The sequence below is a fragment of the Protomyctophum bolini genome (assembly GCF_963924005.1).
Source record: "Protomyctophum bolini genome assembly, chromosome: 24".
Classification (NCBI taxonomy): domain Eukaryota; kingdom Metazoa; phylum Chordata; class Actinopteri; order Myctophiformes; family Myctophidae; genus Protomyctophum; species Protomyctophum bolini.
In genome coordinates this window covers 29,440,519-29,457,313 of record NC_137885.1, presented here as the reverse complement: position 1 = coordinate 29,457,313, position 16,795 = coordinate 29,440,519, and the positions used below count along the sequence as shown (strand labels likewise).

The 16,795-nt window shown below is 42.0% G+C and overlaps 3 protein-coding genes across 7 annotated transcripts in view; 2 read left to right on the top strand and 1 right to left on the bottom strand.

The window, feature by feature from the left end:
- rpgrb (retinitis pigmentosa GTPase regulator b) overlaps nucleotides 1–5,267 on the bottom strand; it is a 38,331-nt gene extending 33,064 nt beyond the window's left edge. The window contains exons 1-3 of the mRNA XM_080758632.1: nucleotides 5,186–5,267; nucleotides 3,612–3,737; nucleotides 3,142–3,234 (exon numbers count right to left, since the gene is read on the bottom strand). Coding sequence (XP_080614758.1) covers nucleotides 3,142–3,234; nucleotides 3,612–3,737; nucleotides 5,186–5,216 — 250 coding nt within the window. The 5' untranslated portion in view covers nucleotides 5,217–5,267. The remainder of the gene's footprint in view (nucleotides 1–3,141; nucleotides 3,235–3,611; nucleotides 3,738–5,185) is intronic.
- Nucleotides 5,268–5,680: 413 nt separating this feature from the next.
- On the top strand, nucleotides 5,681–12,608 carry LOC308311567 (uncharacterized protein). Of its 4 annotated transcripts, none has more exons than XM_080758301.1 (7): nucleotides 5,687–5,750; nucleotides 6,834–7,000; nucleotides 8,123–8,256; nucleotides 9,668–9,994; nucleotides 10,815–11,171; nucleotides 12,199–12,486; nucleotides 12,550–12,608. In XM_080758301.1, exons 2-6 carry the CDS (start codon nucleotides 6,845–6,847, stop codon nucleotides 12,452–12,454), a joined length of 1,230 nt encoding a protein of 409 aa, XP_080614427.1. In that variant the 5' UTR covers nucleotides 5,687–5,750; nucleotides 6,834–6,844; the 3' UTR covers nucleotides 12,455–12,486; nucleotides 12,550–12,608. The 4 variants fall into 4 exon arrangements, with proteins under 4 accessions (XP_080614426.1, XP_080614427.1, XP_080614425.1 ...); XM_080758302.1 differs by lacking the exon at nucleotides 12,550–12,608 and having other exon boundaries at nucleotides 5,699–5,750; nucleotides 6,837–6,901; nucleotides 6,932–7,000; nucleotides 12,199–12,516; XM_080758300.1 differs by lacking the exon at nucleotides 12,550–12,608 and having other exon boundaries at nucleotides 5,681–5,750; nucleotides 6,837–7,000; nucleotides 12,199–12,516.
- A 2,447-nt stretch (nucleotides 12,609–15,055) lies between these two features.
- Nucleotides 15,056–16,795, top strand: part of nhej1 (nonhomologous end-joining factor 1) — a 34,978-nt gene continuing 33,238 nt past the window's right edge. The window contains exons 1-2 of one of the 2 annotated variants that reach the window (XM_080758048.1): nucleotides 15,056–15,255; nucleotides 15,597–15,760. The gene's annotated coding sequence lies outside the window, so the exon portion shown is untranslated. Of the gene's footprint in view, nucleotides 15,256–15,593; nucleotides 15,761–16,795 lie in introns of both variants that reach the window. The other variant, XM_080758047.1, reaches the window with a different exon arrangement.

Sequence of the window (16,795 nt, the reverse complement as noted above, 5' to 3'; positions counted from 1 at the left end):
AGTGTTTAATTAAACTGAATTCAGTAGAGTATAGTGTTTAATTAAACTGAATTCAGTAGAGTAGTGTTTAATTAAACTGAATTCAGTAGAGTAGTGTTTAATTAAACTGAATTCAGTAGAGTATAGTGTTTAATTAAACTGAATTCAGTAGAGTAGTGTTTAATTAAACTGAATTCAGTAGAGTAGTGTTTAATTAAACTGAATTCAGTAGAGTAGTGTTTAATTAAACTGAATTCAGTAGAGTAGTGTTTAATTAAACTGAATTCAGTAGAGTAGTGTTTAATTAAACTGAATTCAGTAGAGTATAGTGTTTAATTAAACTGAATTCAGTAGAGTAGTGTTTAATTAAACTGAATTCAGTAGAGTAGTGTTTAATTAAACTGAATTCAGTAGAGTAGTGTTTAATTAAACTGAATTCAGTAGAGTATAGTGTTTAATTAAACTGAATTCAGTAGAGTAGTGTTTAATTAAACTGAATTCAGTAGAGTATAGTGTTTAATTAAACTGAACTCAGTAGAGTAGTGTTTAATTAAACTGAATTCAGTAGAGTAGTGTTTAATTAAACTGAATTCAGTAGAGTAGTGTTTAATTAAACTGAACTCAGTAGAGTATAGTGTTTAATTAAACTGAATTCAGTAGAGTAGTGTTTAATTAAACTGAATTCAGTAGAGTATAGTGTTTAATTAAACTGAATTCAGTAGAGTAGTGTTTAATTAAACTGAATTCAGTAGAGTAGTGTTTAATTAAACTGAATTCAGTAGAGTAGTGTTTAATTAAACTGAATTCAGTAGAGTAGTGTTTAATTAAACTGAATTCAGTAGAGTAGTGTTTAATTAAACTGAACTCAGTAGAGTATAGTGTTTAATTAAACTGAATTCAGTAGAGTAGTGTTTAATTAAACTGAATTCAGTAGAGTATAGTGTTTAATTAAACTGAATTCAGTAGAGTAGTGTTTAATTAAACTGAACTCAGTAGAGTATAGTGTTTAATTAAACTGAACTCAGTAGAGTATAGTGTTTAATTGCTATTAGATCCTGCATACTCCTGTCCCGATCGGACACCCCTTTTAACAACTTTAGCGCCGGCATTCCTGTTTTGGGCATGTCGTTCATTACAGGCAATAATGTTCTGATGTGACACGTTGTGAGCTTATAGTGTGGCCATTTCCGTCGTGCGACACCATAATACTACGAAGTATAACATAGTTTTTCCCCCTGCTTCACCAAGACAGACAGACAGACAGACAGACTATGCACACACTGCACACAGAATGAAGTGGAAACCGAGCTACACTTCCTAACCATCTGTCCATCGTACCAAGACATCAGAGACACATACTGTCTGTCCCCACTGTACCAAGACATCAGAGACACATACTGTCTGTCCACTGTACCAAGACATCAGAGACACATACTGTCTGTCCACTGTACCAAGACATCAGAGACACATACTGTCTGTCCCCACTGTACCAAGACATCAGAGACACATACTGTCTGTCCAATGTACCAAGACATCAGTGACACATACTGTCTGTCCATCGTACCAAGACATCAGAGACACATACTGTCTGTCCAATGTACCAAGACATCAGAGACACATACTGTCTGTCCACTGTACCAAGACATCAGAGACACATACTGTCTGTCCACTGTACCAAGACCTCAGAGACACATACTGTCTGTCCACTGTACCAAGACATCAGAGACACATACTGTCTGTCCACTGTACCAAGACATCAGAGACACATACTGTCTGTCCACTGTACCAAGACATCAGAGACACATACCGTCTGTCCACTGTACCAAGACATCAGAGACACATACTGTCTGTCCACTGTACCAAGACATCAGAGACACATACTGTCTGTCCACTGTACCAAGACATCAGAGACACATACTTCCCACAGATTACAACCACACACGGAGATTTTGAAAACATGACCAATGACAAAAAACTCCCATATCTGCTGGGCGAAGTACAACAATGTGCAAACAGCAGCAGCAAGATTTGTGAGTTGCTGTGATAGGAGAAGGATATCAAATGGAACACAACCACCCTCAAGACTAATCACTGTGTATATTCCTGCAACTATACCGGCATCGAGTGATCTTGGTACATTCTGACCTTCAAACTTTTGTTTTGATTGTATTGCTGTATTGTTGTATTGTTCTTTATGCTTTGGCAATGTTCTTGCTTTGGCAATGTAAACGTATGTTTTCTTATGCCAATAAAGCCCTTTGAATTGAATTTAATTTAATTGAGGTTTTAACAACAATAATTATCGACACCTGGGGGACAAGGTAAAGGTGTCCCAACTGATTCATATTCATATTCATATCTTCTAACACAATTCACTGCTGTAGAGGGAAAAAAGCATGCATTTTCAGAAGAATCACACCTGTGTGAACTGAGTGGTGCAACTCCCCTCTCCCCTCTCTCCTCCCCCCCTCTCTCTCTCATTAGCAGGCAACCGAACAGCACTATCTCTCTCTCTGTTTCTGGCAAACGGCGCCTCTACTGGTGGTACTAATAGTCATACTCGTGCTCATTAACGTCACATGCATAGGTGGACGACACATAGGCGCCGGACACGGACATTGCTGGTTGTAGGAGCACTCAAAAAAAGAAAGAAAGAAAGAAAACCATTCATATTATTGTGTTTGATTTTGTGAAACCTGACAGCAGGTCAAGAGCCTGAGAGGAACACTGCAACGTTCTCTAATGTAAACGGAGGACCATGTTTTCTAGGAAATCCCTCTTAACGAGCCTCTCAACTGCAGGAAAGCATCTGTTGGTGGCAAACGGCCGGGCTGCCCCTCTGTCTTTCTTTTACTTCAAAAGTGGATTAGTCCATTCTGACCTGAGATCAGATCCATACGAGGTTTCCACTGGACACACACTGGTCTGATTATTAAAGCCATTCTGACCTGAGATCAGATTCTCAAAATGTCAGTCGATCTTCGATTTTTCAAAAATAGCAGACCTATACAAGCTCATAGCGCGCCACTCGGTGGCGCGCTATGAGCTTGTAGATCTGCTATTTTTCAATAGCTAAAGCATAACATGATGCCGACACCGAAATGGGTTCCCGTTCAGAATGGGTTAGTGGAAATAGGAGCTATTTCAGGACCAAACCTTTACCTTTCACACAAGTGGGTTTATTGACGCTGGTTTTGGATCCCAGACCGAGCTGGCCCCAGTTGTTACTGCCAAACATGAAGAGCTTCCCGTTTTCTGTGCAAATAAGATCAGAAGAACAAGAGTCACAGTTTACTTTGTTGTCCTTTTTGGTAGCAGTTGCAAGTACAGTAGGAAGTACTGTAAAAGTACAGTAAAAGTACAGTAGGAAGTACTGTAAAAGTGATCTATACAGCAAAGATAAACGGGCGGTAATTTAGCCATGACAAAAGGTACTGTATGCTAGCAACAGAAAAAACAATTAAATACATTGAATGCATTGCTAGGGCTTCACGATCACAACTTTTTTATTCGACGATTTGCGGTTAACGATTTAATCATGTTTTCACTTTTAGGCATTGAATATTAGAACATTTGCCTTTGAGGCTTTGTTTGTCAACAGAAAATGCACATTGAATAACCCTAACCCGTACCTGTTAATAATGCTGTGTGCTCATCCCCGCATGCGATCTTGAGGGGTACGTCATTTTTCAGCCAGAATTTACTGGGGATGTTGTCAGCAAATTTGCTCTTTCCAAATGTGAAGACGGCACCCGATTCTGAAAGGAAAACACCACAGTTTACAATTTAGGCATTTAGCAGACGCTCTTAATCCAGAGCGATTTACATTAAGCAAGAACAAAAATGCATGGGAATACATCACATAAAAAGCATTTATCATGAAACATGCTAAGCTAAGAACGTAACAGTGGAATATCTATATAATGAAACTATACATATAAACTACACAATATATACTATACTATGCTATACATCTGTACTATGACGTGCTATGACTACATACAATGCAATTATAGTGCTGTCTATACATAACATGCTATAAGTCTGTATCAAATGCTATCTAAATCTACAGAAATGCTATCCAAGGGGGTTAGGGTAAGTGCTATGGGCCATGGTGGAGTCTGAAAAGGTGGGTTTTCAGACTACGGCCACCACACATGGAATCACATCAAATTAACAACTAACTAGTACTAAACCAGTGGTGCTCAAATGTTTTCATTGTACCCTGGGGGGGTCCCCTGACTCCCCTACCCTGGGGGGTCCGCTCCCTTGGGGGTCCCCTACCCTGGGGGTCCAATCCCCAGACCGCAATTTGAGAACCAATGTAACTAGACCATAGCAAGCGTATGCTCATAATACGAGTCATATCCCCTGCATAAGTCAGTAGTTAGACAAGTCTGAGTACTGTATACGCCACACAGCAACTAAAATAAAATACATGAAGTATTGAAGTAATGAAGTAATACATTTAGTGTTTCAATAAAATATTTACACGATGAGATTGTAAATGTATTTAATAACTTATTCTCAGTAATGGCTAATTGTGGTAAACACCAAATGGAACAGTGCAGGAAAGACCAGAAACGTTACTGTAGAATAAATTAGGCGTATTAATGGTATCATGGTGGGCATGCAGGAAAAAGGCAGGTAGTCTTGATCCAAACCTAATCTAGTCTCCAAACCTAATCTAGTCTCCAAAACTAATCTAGTCTCCAAACCTAATCTAGTCACATATGATATATGACAACATAAATATAATGTACACGTACATTGCCCCAGCCAGATGGTTTTGAAGATCAGATTAAATTAAGTTAACTTTTTTTTTTTCAACTGAACATGAAAGACTTTTGCCTTTTTTTTCCTCCACTGCATTGGCAATGGGAATGTATGCATTCCATGTTGTCAGCAAAGCAAGTATAGTAAATCTTTATTATTACAAGTCGTGTCTGCCAGCTACACAGACACAGTAAATACTACAAAAGGTTGATAGGATTAGGAGGCGATCATGTGCCAGTGCCACACACAGTGACACACTGGTGGGTTTAAAAAACATACATTTGACTGAACTGTTGCTAGTAGCAACCAAGCTAAAGGCGAGGCTACCATTCTAGCCAGTCCTGTGTAATACTTGGACCGTTCGAATCAAAACGCAATAATTAAAACACCAATTAATTAAACACTGTGACAATGTGAACATGTTGTTTACCAGGTATATCCTCGTCCGTCTCTCCTGCCATCGTGGTGTGTGTGTGTGTGCTGATAATCCTCTTTCTGTCTGTGTGTGTGCCTGCCTCTATTCCACACACACACGCACACAAGCGTGAGCGCACACACACACACACACACACACACACACACACACACACACACACACACACACACACACACACACACACGCACACACACACACACGCACACGCACACACACGCACACACATGGGCGTGGCCTCGCTTGTTTTTGCCTGGAACAACCCGGAAGTAAACAACATTTTTCTCCTAGGCGACCATACTGTAGTAGTAGTGAGTGAGTCTCGCGCGCGTATATAGTAGACAGACAGACAGACAGACAGACAGACAGACAGACAGACAGACAGACAGACAGACAGACAGACAGACAGACAGACAGACAGACAGACAGACAGACAGACAGACAGACAGACAGACAGACAGACAGACAGACAGACAGACAGACAGACAGACAGGCAACTATTCCACAATCTCGTGCAAACGGCTCGCCAAAAACAACAGATGCGTTGGTTGGTGGTACTATAGTAGGTTTGTGCTGTTTTACCTCCTTTATGATGAATTCCTGCTCTGTTCTTTGGCTACAGTATATAATATAAGTGTCTATTTGTGTACGTCTATAAATGTCTTGATGAATTGAACAAGGTGGACCCTCTTGTAAACAAGTGTAATGCTTGTTTATTGGGTCGTCCATTCACAGTTAACAGTCTTTGTATTGAGTTGTGCTTGAAATGTACTGTAAATCTGCAAACTGTTAATACATATTTCAATCAATCAATCAATCAAACAAACAAACAAACAAACATATTTTTTATGAAGAACAGCAGCAAGATTTGTATATACGTATATACTTTTATAAATATAGGATTGTATATTTGTACGTCTCTAAATGTTCTGATGAATTGAAAAGGGTGGACCCATGTTGTGAACAAGTGTAATGCTTTATATCAGTGTGTCGTCCACAGAAACTGTTAAATACTGTCTTCAATCAATCAATCAATCAATCAAAGCCAATGGAATACAACCACGTTACCACCCTAAGGAGACTATACTGCATGTACCAATTAAATAGAGGCTATAGACCTACTGTACATGTAAACAGAGCTGCTACTTGGACACACATCTTAATTTGTTTTAATATACTATTAAAATACAGTTTTTTTTGTATACTATTTAAATGCTGCTATTTATTTGACCCAAAGTGACTGCAAAAGAATTGCTGCTACTTGTTTAAAAGAAAGCTGTATTGTGACACAGCTTTGTTTACAACATGCAACTGTATATATATATACTGCAACATGCAACTGTATATCCCTATTTTCAACTGTTTTTATTATATTGTGAATTTGTGACACAATGTAAACGTATAGGTTTTCTCATGCCGATAAAGCTGTGTGTGTGCGCGTGCGTGTGTGTTTGCCTTGTTGTATTGAGCGATTGTTTTTGAGCGGTGATAGCCGCTCCAACACATGACTGTGTGTGTGTGTGTGTGTGTGTGTGTGTGTGTGTGTGTGTGTGTGTGTGTGTGTGTGTGTGTAGCAGGCAGCACAACTGTCTACTGTACGCTCACCCACTTCAGTTCACACATGTTTTTTTGTTTTTGCCAAAAGTAGATAATAAAATGGCCGCCAGGCCGTGGTGTCCCAGGCTGGCCCGGAGGAGAAGGATCCTCATCTTGGTGGCCATGTTGGAGGCCGAGGAGGAGGAGGAGGCCATGCGCGGCCAACGGCAGTACGGCTCCTACCATGACCTGGTGAAGGAGCTGCATCTGGACCAGGTACAGTAGGCTACTACAGTTACTGTAGTTAGTTACTGTAGTACTGCTGTATATTTAATTTATAGTTAAAGGAGAATTCCATACTAAAAGGCTTTCTTACCTTTCTTTGTAGTTGTTACGTCTCCACCAAAGAGGTCCAGGTGTTATTTTTTTTGCAAAAGCTCCTTATTGGCTATTTCCCCTACCATAAGCCCTACGTGAATTGCATTGAATTGAATGGGGCTATGGGGTGTTGTGCTAATTCGCTTATTTCCATCGCTCAAAATTATAATTTCTTTGTATATATCCTCTCTTCATAATGTAAATAATATCCCAAGCGGCACACTTTACTACTTCTTTCGATGGAAATAAGCAAACTAGCATAACACCCCATAGCCCCATTCAATTTCCATTCAATGCAATGCAATTCATTGAGGGCTTGTGGTAGGAAAAATAGCCAATAAGGAGTTTTTGCACAAAATAACACCTGGACCTCTTTGGTGGGGACGTAATGACTACAAAGAAAGGTAAGAAAGCATTCTCGCATGGAATTCTCCTTTAAATGTAGGGATGCCAGCTCCGGCCCCTCTAGACGAGAAATCACGCTGGCTGGGCCAGCCTAGAAGGACCCCAATGGAAACTTTCTTGAGTTAAAATCCTCTTAGCATATTTAAAAAAAAAAGGCACAGTGGTTCCCAAACCTTTTCATGTCAAGGACCCCCAAATTGACACTAATTAGCCCCATTTGAAATGACATGCCGGAGAAGATCGTTACGGCTCCCACAGTGATTCTCAACCCGTTTAATTTCAAGGACCCCCCAGTTTGACATGCATAATATTAATCTGCAGACGCCCGTTTAATGGCATTTCTATCTCTGGGGTTCCATTTGTACAGTCTCAGAGTTACAGACCCATAAGGGTCCCAAACTATTTTTAGTCTAACTTCAGTCCCAAACTATCCTTTTAGCTGGGGACCCCCTGGAACTCCCTCAAGGACCCCTGGGGGTTCCCCGGACCCCACTTTGGGAACCACTAGTCTTAGCAGACATTGTATTGAACGTACTACTAACTTACTACGACTTTCCTGTGCTTTTGTTCTGCAAAGTTCAAACTGTTAATAAAGTGTTCAATCCATCGATGCAGGCTCGTTTCAAAGCCTACTTCAGGCTGAACAAGGTCCAGTTCGAAGACCTGCTGAGGCGAGTGGCACCGGAGACGCTGAAGGAGCCCACGGCAGAACCCATCAGCGCCCACGTGAGGCTCTGCATCTGTCTGTGGTAAAAGAGACGCACGCACACACACACACACACACACACACACACACACACACACACACACACACACACACAACGTAAGTAATTGCGAACGCAGTGAGCACTTACTATGAGACCTAGCAGATCATGTCTGTCTGTGTGTCTGTGTGTCTGTGTGTCTGTCTGTCCCGCTATCCAAATATGGAGTGTGTTGCATCAGCAATCACTCAGCTCCATATATGGGCACAAAAGGGGCCAGGTCCACTCAGCTCCATATATGGGCACAAAAGGGGCCAGGTTCACATATACAGTAACAGCGGGACAGACACACAGACAGACAGACAGACAGACAGACATGATCTGCAGGGTCTCAGCTGCGTTCGCTTCCCGCGTTTGCGCGTCTTACTGGTTAAGTACCATTACCACAATATAGAAGTACTGTTAAGTCTGTGACTGTAGTCATTAATGTACAGTCATTAATGTACATTAATGTATGTGTTGTCTTATACTCTTAATAATCCAAATCTTCAAAGTAACTAGAGTAAACTTGAAGCTGTCAAGTAATTGTAGTGCAGTAAAACGTACAATACTTGCCTCTGGGATGTAGTGGAGTAGACGTAAAAGTACTGAAAATGTTAAATACATTGTATTATACGTACATAATTTTAAAAGCATTATTGTATCCGTGCGTTAGGCAGTGAAGGACCGTAATATGCTATTTATGCCATTTTGGGGCGGGAACCCCTTTTGGTGTTTTAAACATTATGTTATAATTTAGCTATTGAAAAATAGTAGATCTATAGTGGCGCGCTATGAAAATGTGGCACAAATCTTTGAATATACAGTATATTCTTTCAAAGTTTATGTTTTTAAATCAGGTCTAAATGGGTTTTTATGCTTTGAATGTTTTATTAGTGTTTTCGTTTCATATAGGTGTCTCTTCTTTTCTTCTTATTATCTTTTTTTAACAATATATTTATTGCATTTTTCTTTTTTTTTGACAAACGGACAATACAACAAAACAATACATAATACAGACAATACAATTACTTAAAATGAAAAACAAACAAAAAACAAAACAAAAACATACAGTACATAAATACAGTATAATAAAGTCCTTATGGCCACAAGACCAAACAGCTGCAGAGAATACAATTAGACACTTTCAGTTTCCAACATTAAATAAGATAAATCATTAACCGTAACATATTGGATAAACCGTCCCCATGTCTTATCAAACATCTTCTGTTTATTCTTCAAAGTATAAGTGATTCTTTCCAGAGGAAGACACAATGATAGTTCCCTAAACCACTGAGCAATACTGGGTTTGCCTATCTTTTTCCACGATAAAGGCTATAGCCCTTTTGGCTTGTAGTAAACATAAATCTAGAAACCTTTGAATCTTATGGCCAGGTGGGTTTTCCTTCTTTTTAAGGTATCTGGCAACCGGGGACTCCTTCCGCTCCGTAGCCCTTATCTTCCGCGTGGGGCACGGCACCGTGGCGCGCGTCGTGCGCAGCGTCTGCCGCGCCGTCTGGGACGTCCTGCTGCCGGAGTTCATGCCCACGCCGGGCCGGGCCCAGTGGGGGGAGATCGCGCGGGACTTCCGGGTCGCCCTGGACTTCCCCAATTGCGTCGGCGCCGTCGACAAGAAACATCTGGTCGTGGAGGCCCTGCCTGAGCCCAGCGGCTCCTCCTCCTCGATGCGTCTCAACAACACCACCACCTTCTCCGTCTTCCTCCTGGCCGTGGTGGATGCCAGGTCAGTGGTGTAAATCAGTTGGTTTTCAACCCCTTTCACAACATCAAGGTCCATTATTTATTCTGCATTTGAGGCACGATGACGGAACCACCATTTGATGACATTTAGCCTCTCAGACCCAAAACGAAAGAATATTTTGCTGTTGTTGGATGAGATTTTGTCCACAATTCCATGCTGTATTGATGTTGCTTGGTACCATTAGGAGAGATTACAGGCCAGCGTTGATCAAAATAACAAATATTCTCTCTCAAATGTTGTACTTTTACTCTACTAGTCTACAATATAGTTACTTTGTAGATTTTGATTATTATTACGAAACAAACTTCAGCCCTACATATATTTTGAAAATAGCTGATCTACAAGGTCACAGTGCTTTGAGAGCAACACTTTTGGTGTTAGCAAGCATTATGTTATGCTTTAGCTATTTTTGAAAAATCGAAGAACCACTGACATAGAAACATTGCTTTTTCAGAAAACTGTCAGGATTTAGAAGACATTTATAGAATCTGATCTCAGGTCAAAATGGGTTCAAGGTAGAGTAAGTGATTTCACTTAATTCAAATATCACTTATTTTTTTGTTTTGTTGTGATAATCCTCCCTACTATAGAGTGTGCTGACCATATAAGGAGTTCCTCCCTGTCCCCAGTTAACCCCTGGGGGTCAAAAAACCTTAGGTTTCGTTTTTGACTCTCTATCCTGATTGGACGAAGGCTTATAGGTCCCACAGCCAAAAACGAAACCTAAGGTTTTTTGAGTGAAATCACTTACTCTACCTTTAAACGTAAAAAAAAACCCACTTCTTCCACGCCCCCGCTGCAGGTACCGCTTCAGGGTGGTGGAGGTGGGCGCCTACGAGAGGCCCGACGGCGGCCACGGCGGCGGTACCGGCACGCTGACCTCCTCGCCCTTCGGACACGCCCTGCACCACGACGCGCTGGACCTCCCCGGAGACGCGGCGCTCCCCGGAGACGCCGAGCGCCCCGGGCTGGGCGCCCTAGTGCCCCACGTGTTCATCGCCGACGAGGCCTTCCCGCTGAAGAGGAACCTCCTCCGGCCCTACCCGGGCGGGGGGAACGCCGTCGGGGAGAGGAAGGTGTTCAACGGGCGCCTCGCTCACGCCCGGAGGACGGTGGAAGGCGCCTTCGGCATGCTGGCGTCGCGCTGGCAGCTGTACAGGTGGGGCTGGGGTTCACTGGCACGCGAATAGTTGAGATTATATAGCGATTAAACCCATTTTGGTGGCGGGAACCCCTTTTGGTGTTAGCATTAAGTTATGCTTTAGCTATTGAAAAATATCAGATCTACAAGCTCGTAGCGCGCCACCGAGTGGCGCGCTACGAGCTTGTAGGTCTGATAATTTTGAAAAAATCGAAGAACGACTGACATAGAAACATAGGCTTTTTCAGGAAACTGTCAGGATGTAGAAGAACATTTTTAGAATCTGATCTCAGGTCAGAATGAGTTAAATAGATAGAGGGTATGCACCGGGTGGCAAAGTGAGTTTAGCGTCATTTTAATGCAATCAGATTATAGGACTTTTCTGTTTGGATGTAAGGCCAGAAAGTAGTTTTTTGCCACTCAGTAGGCGGTCCCGCATAACTTCCTGGTATGATGGTGATGTCACACAATTGGAACCTTATGAATAGAAATCACATTTCTGTTTGCCTTTCAGGCTTCGTAATGACAAAGTGCACAGGGCAGATATGACAAAGTGCACAGGGCCAGATATGACAAAGTGCACAGGGCAGATATGACAAAGTGCACAGGGCAGATATGACATTATTGCCATTTTTATCAATGTTATACTTTAAGCCATTTTGGGCTGGAACCCCTTTTGGTGTTAGCAGTATGTTATGCTCTAGCTATTGAAAAATAGCAGATCCGAGCTTGTAGGTCTGCTATTTTTTTTATTTTTATCGAAGAACGACTGACATAGAAACAGAAGCTTTTTCAGAAACCTGTCAGGATGTAGAAGACATTTTTAGAATCTGATCTCAGGTCAAAATGGGTTAAAAAAAAGGTAAGCTTGTTAAATAAAAAATAAAATAAAAGGTAAGCTTGTAGATCTGCTCCTTCAACATAGAAACGATTATGACAATTATGACAACGACAACAAAAAATGCGATTTTCTCAAATAATTGCGATAATTTTGACGATGATGATGTAATAATTGTGCCAACCACCACCCTGTGCACGTCAACAGGAGGGTGCACGGCATCTCGCCGCCGCTAGCAGAGAGCGTGGTCAGAGCCACCGTCATGCTCCACAACTTCCTGCAGTGGGACAACGATGTCGACGACGTGCCGCCGGACATTACGCCGGAAACCTCAGCGGGAATGCAGAACAGCCACCGTCTGGGCAGCAACAACGCCAGCAGAGAGGCCATGGCCGTCAGGGAGCGCTTCACGCAGTACTTTGTGTCCTCCGCCGGTCAGGTGCCCTGGCAGGACCACCTCTAACCCATTCTGACCTGAGATCAGATTCATACGAGGTTTCCACTGGACACACACTGGTCTGATTAACCCATTCTGACCTGAGATCAGATTCATACGAGGTTTCCACTGGACACACACTGGTCTGATTATTAACCCATTCTGACCTGAGATCAGATTCATACGAGGTTTCCACTGGACACACACTGGTCTGATTAACCCATTCTGACCTGAGATCAGATTCTAAAAAATGTCAGTCGTTCTTCGATTTTTCAAAAAATAGCAGACCTACAAGCTCGTAGCGCGCCACTCGGTGGCGCGCTATGAGCTTGTAGATCTGCTATTTTTCAATAGCTAAAGCATAACATGATGCTGACACAGAAATGGGTTCCCGGTCAGAATGGGCTAAACGGACCGGTTAGGTGCCCTGGGCAGAACCACCTCTAAACGGACCGGTTAGGTGCCCTGGGCAGAGCCACCTCTAAACGGACCGGTTAGGTGCCCTGGGCAGAACCACCTCTAAACGGACCGGTTAGGTGCCCTGGGCAGAACCACCTCTAAACGGCCCGGTTCAGGTGCCCTGGCAGAACCACCTCTAAACGGACCGGTTAGGTGCCCCGGGCAGGACCGACTCTAAACGGACTCTCACCCTCTCTAAAACCAACAGGATAACACACAAAGGTTCCTGGGAACTATAGTTTCCATTGTGGTCCTATATTAAAGCTGCTATAAGCAATAATAATATGTCACATTTTTAATGACCTTTCTTTCTTTTCTTTTTGGTATTCGTGACAGCCAGCAGTGAGTAAAACGCTCCCAAAAAAATGTATCATTAATTAAATGGTTATGGCAAAACATTTAATGTTATTATGTCATTTAATGTCATTATTAGTAACATTATTGTTTGATATGGTATTGATTAGGGATGCACCGAAAGGGAAATTCTTGGCCGAAACCGAATACCGAATATAGGAAACAGTTGGCCGAAAACCCAATACCGAATATCCGAATATGATTAATATTATATATCTTTTTTCGTACCATTGCTGTCATGGCTGTACCTTAAAGCTACCTGATTTATGGCAAAATAAATGGTTATGGCAAAACTTAACTTAAATAACAATCAGTATTATGGGTCCATAAAACATTTATTCAGCTCTTTTGAATGCATTAATTGCATACACTATTCGGTGATATATTTCTGCCTATTCGGGCCGAAACCGAATAGGCCGAAAATGCATTTTTAGCCATTTTCTGCCGAATATTTTCTGCGGCCGAATATTCGGTGCATCACTAATCATTATCAATATTATTTTGGCGGTTCACGGCCTAATAATCTAATTTATTTTGTGAGAGTGGTGCAAAATGTGTAGCAGATTATGAAACTATACAGATGGACTTTTTGTCCCTATACACAGAGAACGGATAAATCAATTCCAACATTTCCCCTGGTCATTTGCTCAATATGTGCAGAATTTAGCCTATGCCAAATTAATTAAGTTAAAACTAACTCAACGCAAATTGTAATTAATAATTTGTCAAGGTTTCATTTAATTGCATCTATTCCTTCACGCTGGTCAGCATACACCTGTTCCTATAGCGCCATCTGTTGATATATTTTAAACATCACAGATTTGTAAAAGTTAAAATGATGATGCTGTCCTGAAAGGCTGATATAGGCTATCATGTACGGTCGGGTCCATTTGGTTGTCATTCTTGCATTCTTGAGATTTTCATTTTATTTTATTTTTATATATATTTCTTTTATCCCACGATTTTGTAACCGATTTTTCACCCCTGTGTCAATCATCTACTGTGATCCTGGGCTCTACACACCCTCCACCAACCTGGGGAGAGCAACGGACTTGAACTCATGCTTCCTTCATGCCTGAGTGTCCAAGTTGCTCCTTTACACCTGACAGGGGGGAGTTTCCCTGGTTGGACGTATAGCGCGTGGAAGGAACACGTTATTCTAACCAGTTCCTTTCCCCTCCATCAGGCGCCCCGGCTGGCCAGGGGGAGGCAGTTTAGTGAGATTTTCATTCTTGAGAGCGTAAGGGTCCATTTTGGTTACCAACTTTCCATCATTAAAATATCGACCACCTGGAACCCCCTCAAGGACCACTGGTGGTCCCCAAACCACTGGTTAAAAACCACTGGATTAGACCATTCCTTTACACTGTCAGAGACAGGGTTACAGACCAATAGTTTAGTCCATTTGGTTTGGTGATGGAATTAGGCCTATTAACCATTAACTAGTGTGAGAGGTCCTCTCACACTGAACGGAACAATACTTTAAAATACATCACAAATACATAACAGTACATAGTCTATACATCATTACATAACAGTACATAATAACATTACATGAATTTGAATCCCCTGCATAACATCTGAGGAATGTTATTCTACACAGGCATGCAGATAGAGATTGGAGCTAATTAGACATGTGTTATGAAACCTGTATTTGGAAAGTATTCAAGTGCTTGCTTAATGCTTATTCAAATCAAATTCATATTATGTGAAAGTGAAACGTAATGAAGTTAGTGGAGTATTCAAGCGGAACCTTCGTAGTGGCGTTTGTTTCCCGTCGGAAGCTGGACCCGGCCGTACACGATCGGGGGACAACAAAGAACGCCCACCTTTTATGAAAGTTGGAAGGAATATGATGCATTATAAGTTAGTATAACAATGGTTAGAGAACATTTGTCTGATATTTACTACATATTTTCGCAGACATTAATTATCTTCAACGTGTTATAACCATTATTGTTCCATAATATTGTTCAACGGAGCTCGAGCCACCGTCATAACAAATCCAGTGTACAGTAAGTTAAAGTTGCACGGGACAGCATGCGCCGGAAAATAGCAGATCTGCAAGCTCACAAAACATCCCAGCGCGACGCGTTGTGAGCTTGCATATCTGCTATTTCCCGTGCGCACACAACAACACCAACCGCTGGCATTCTTTGTTGAGCTTTACAGTGGCTGTATAACTGTGCATAATACTGTAATGCGGTCAAAATGCAGTCGTAAAATGACTTTCTGGGGGCAATTTTCAAATTGCAATGAGTCACCCAGCCTCGGAAACATGCCATGCATTTATTTAAAATGGCCAAAAATGACGAGAAATGCCGCTGTTTACAGTTTTTCCCCTTCCCGAAAGCAGGTCCCCTCCCCCGGCGGGTGAGCCCACAGGAGCCCATCGGTGCCCTGCGGTACACACAGGAGGGGGTGGAGGTGGTGATTATGCGGCCGAGGACGGCGTCTGGAACCCGGGGTTAAAAAGCCGTGTCCCCCCCCCTCCCCCTTTTAGGGGTGCATTCCTCGGAGGTGAGTGATATGTTTTTTAATCAACGCGTGATGATAAAAAAAAGAAAATTACACACCCGTGCCGTCGGGCGTGGGTGCTAATTGGCACCCACTTCCCAGAGAACAACCATAAAAAAAAAATATGTGCACCGTCCATGCGTTCAGATTGTGCCCAATTTGACCCACAGACAGGCTGATTAGACAGGCATGAGGCAGACACACACATTGTTTATTCAGATTATTTTCTACTTAAAGCTGTAGGAAATATACATAGTACATACAATACAGTAATACAAGTAGACCTATAGTGGTTGCAAAGTTATTTGGTCAATATTAAGTATTTCTTTGTGATTTGGTGGTGGTGGGCACTCATTAAAAATAAAGGAATCTGGGGGCGCCCGCTGGCCTAGTGTTCCAGGCGCATGCCACATAGTAGGCTGACGGCGCGCCGCGTGTTCAAATCCCGTTCATGACGACCTTCGCTTCATGTCTCTCCCCTTCTCTCCCTCCCTCTTCCCGGTACTATCAATAAAGGCACAAAAGCCAAAAAAACAAATCTTTAAAAATAGAATAAATGAATACACAGAACTATAGCGTCATTAATTGTATTGTTGACCTATTTCTACAATAAAAAGTGGGGGCTCGCAACTCACTTTTGAATGCTAAAAATATTAATATATATATATATATATATATACCAGTAAGACGCGCAAACGCGGGAAGCGAACGCAGCTGAGACCCTGCAGATCATGTCTGTCTGTCTGTCTGTCTGTGTGTCTGTCCCGCTGTTACTGTATATAGGGACCTGGCCCCTTTTGTGCCCATATATGGAGCTGAGTGATTTGTTTGTGATTGATGCAACATACTCCATATTTGGACATACACTCCATATTTGGACGTATAGCGGGACAGACAGACACACAGACAGACGTGATCTGCTAGGTCTCATAGTAAGTGCTCACTGCGTTCGCAATCACTGCGTTCGCAATAATGCGACAAAACAGCACAGGTATGACGTTTCGACTTTTTTCAAGTATATACTTGAAAATGCTCGAA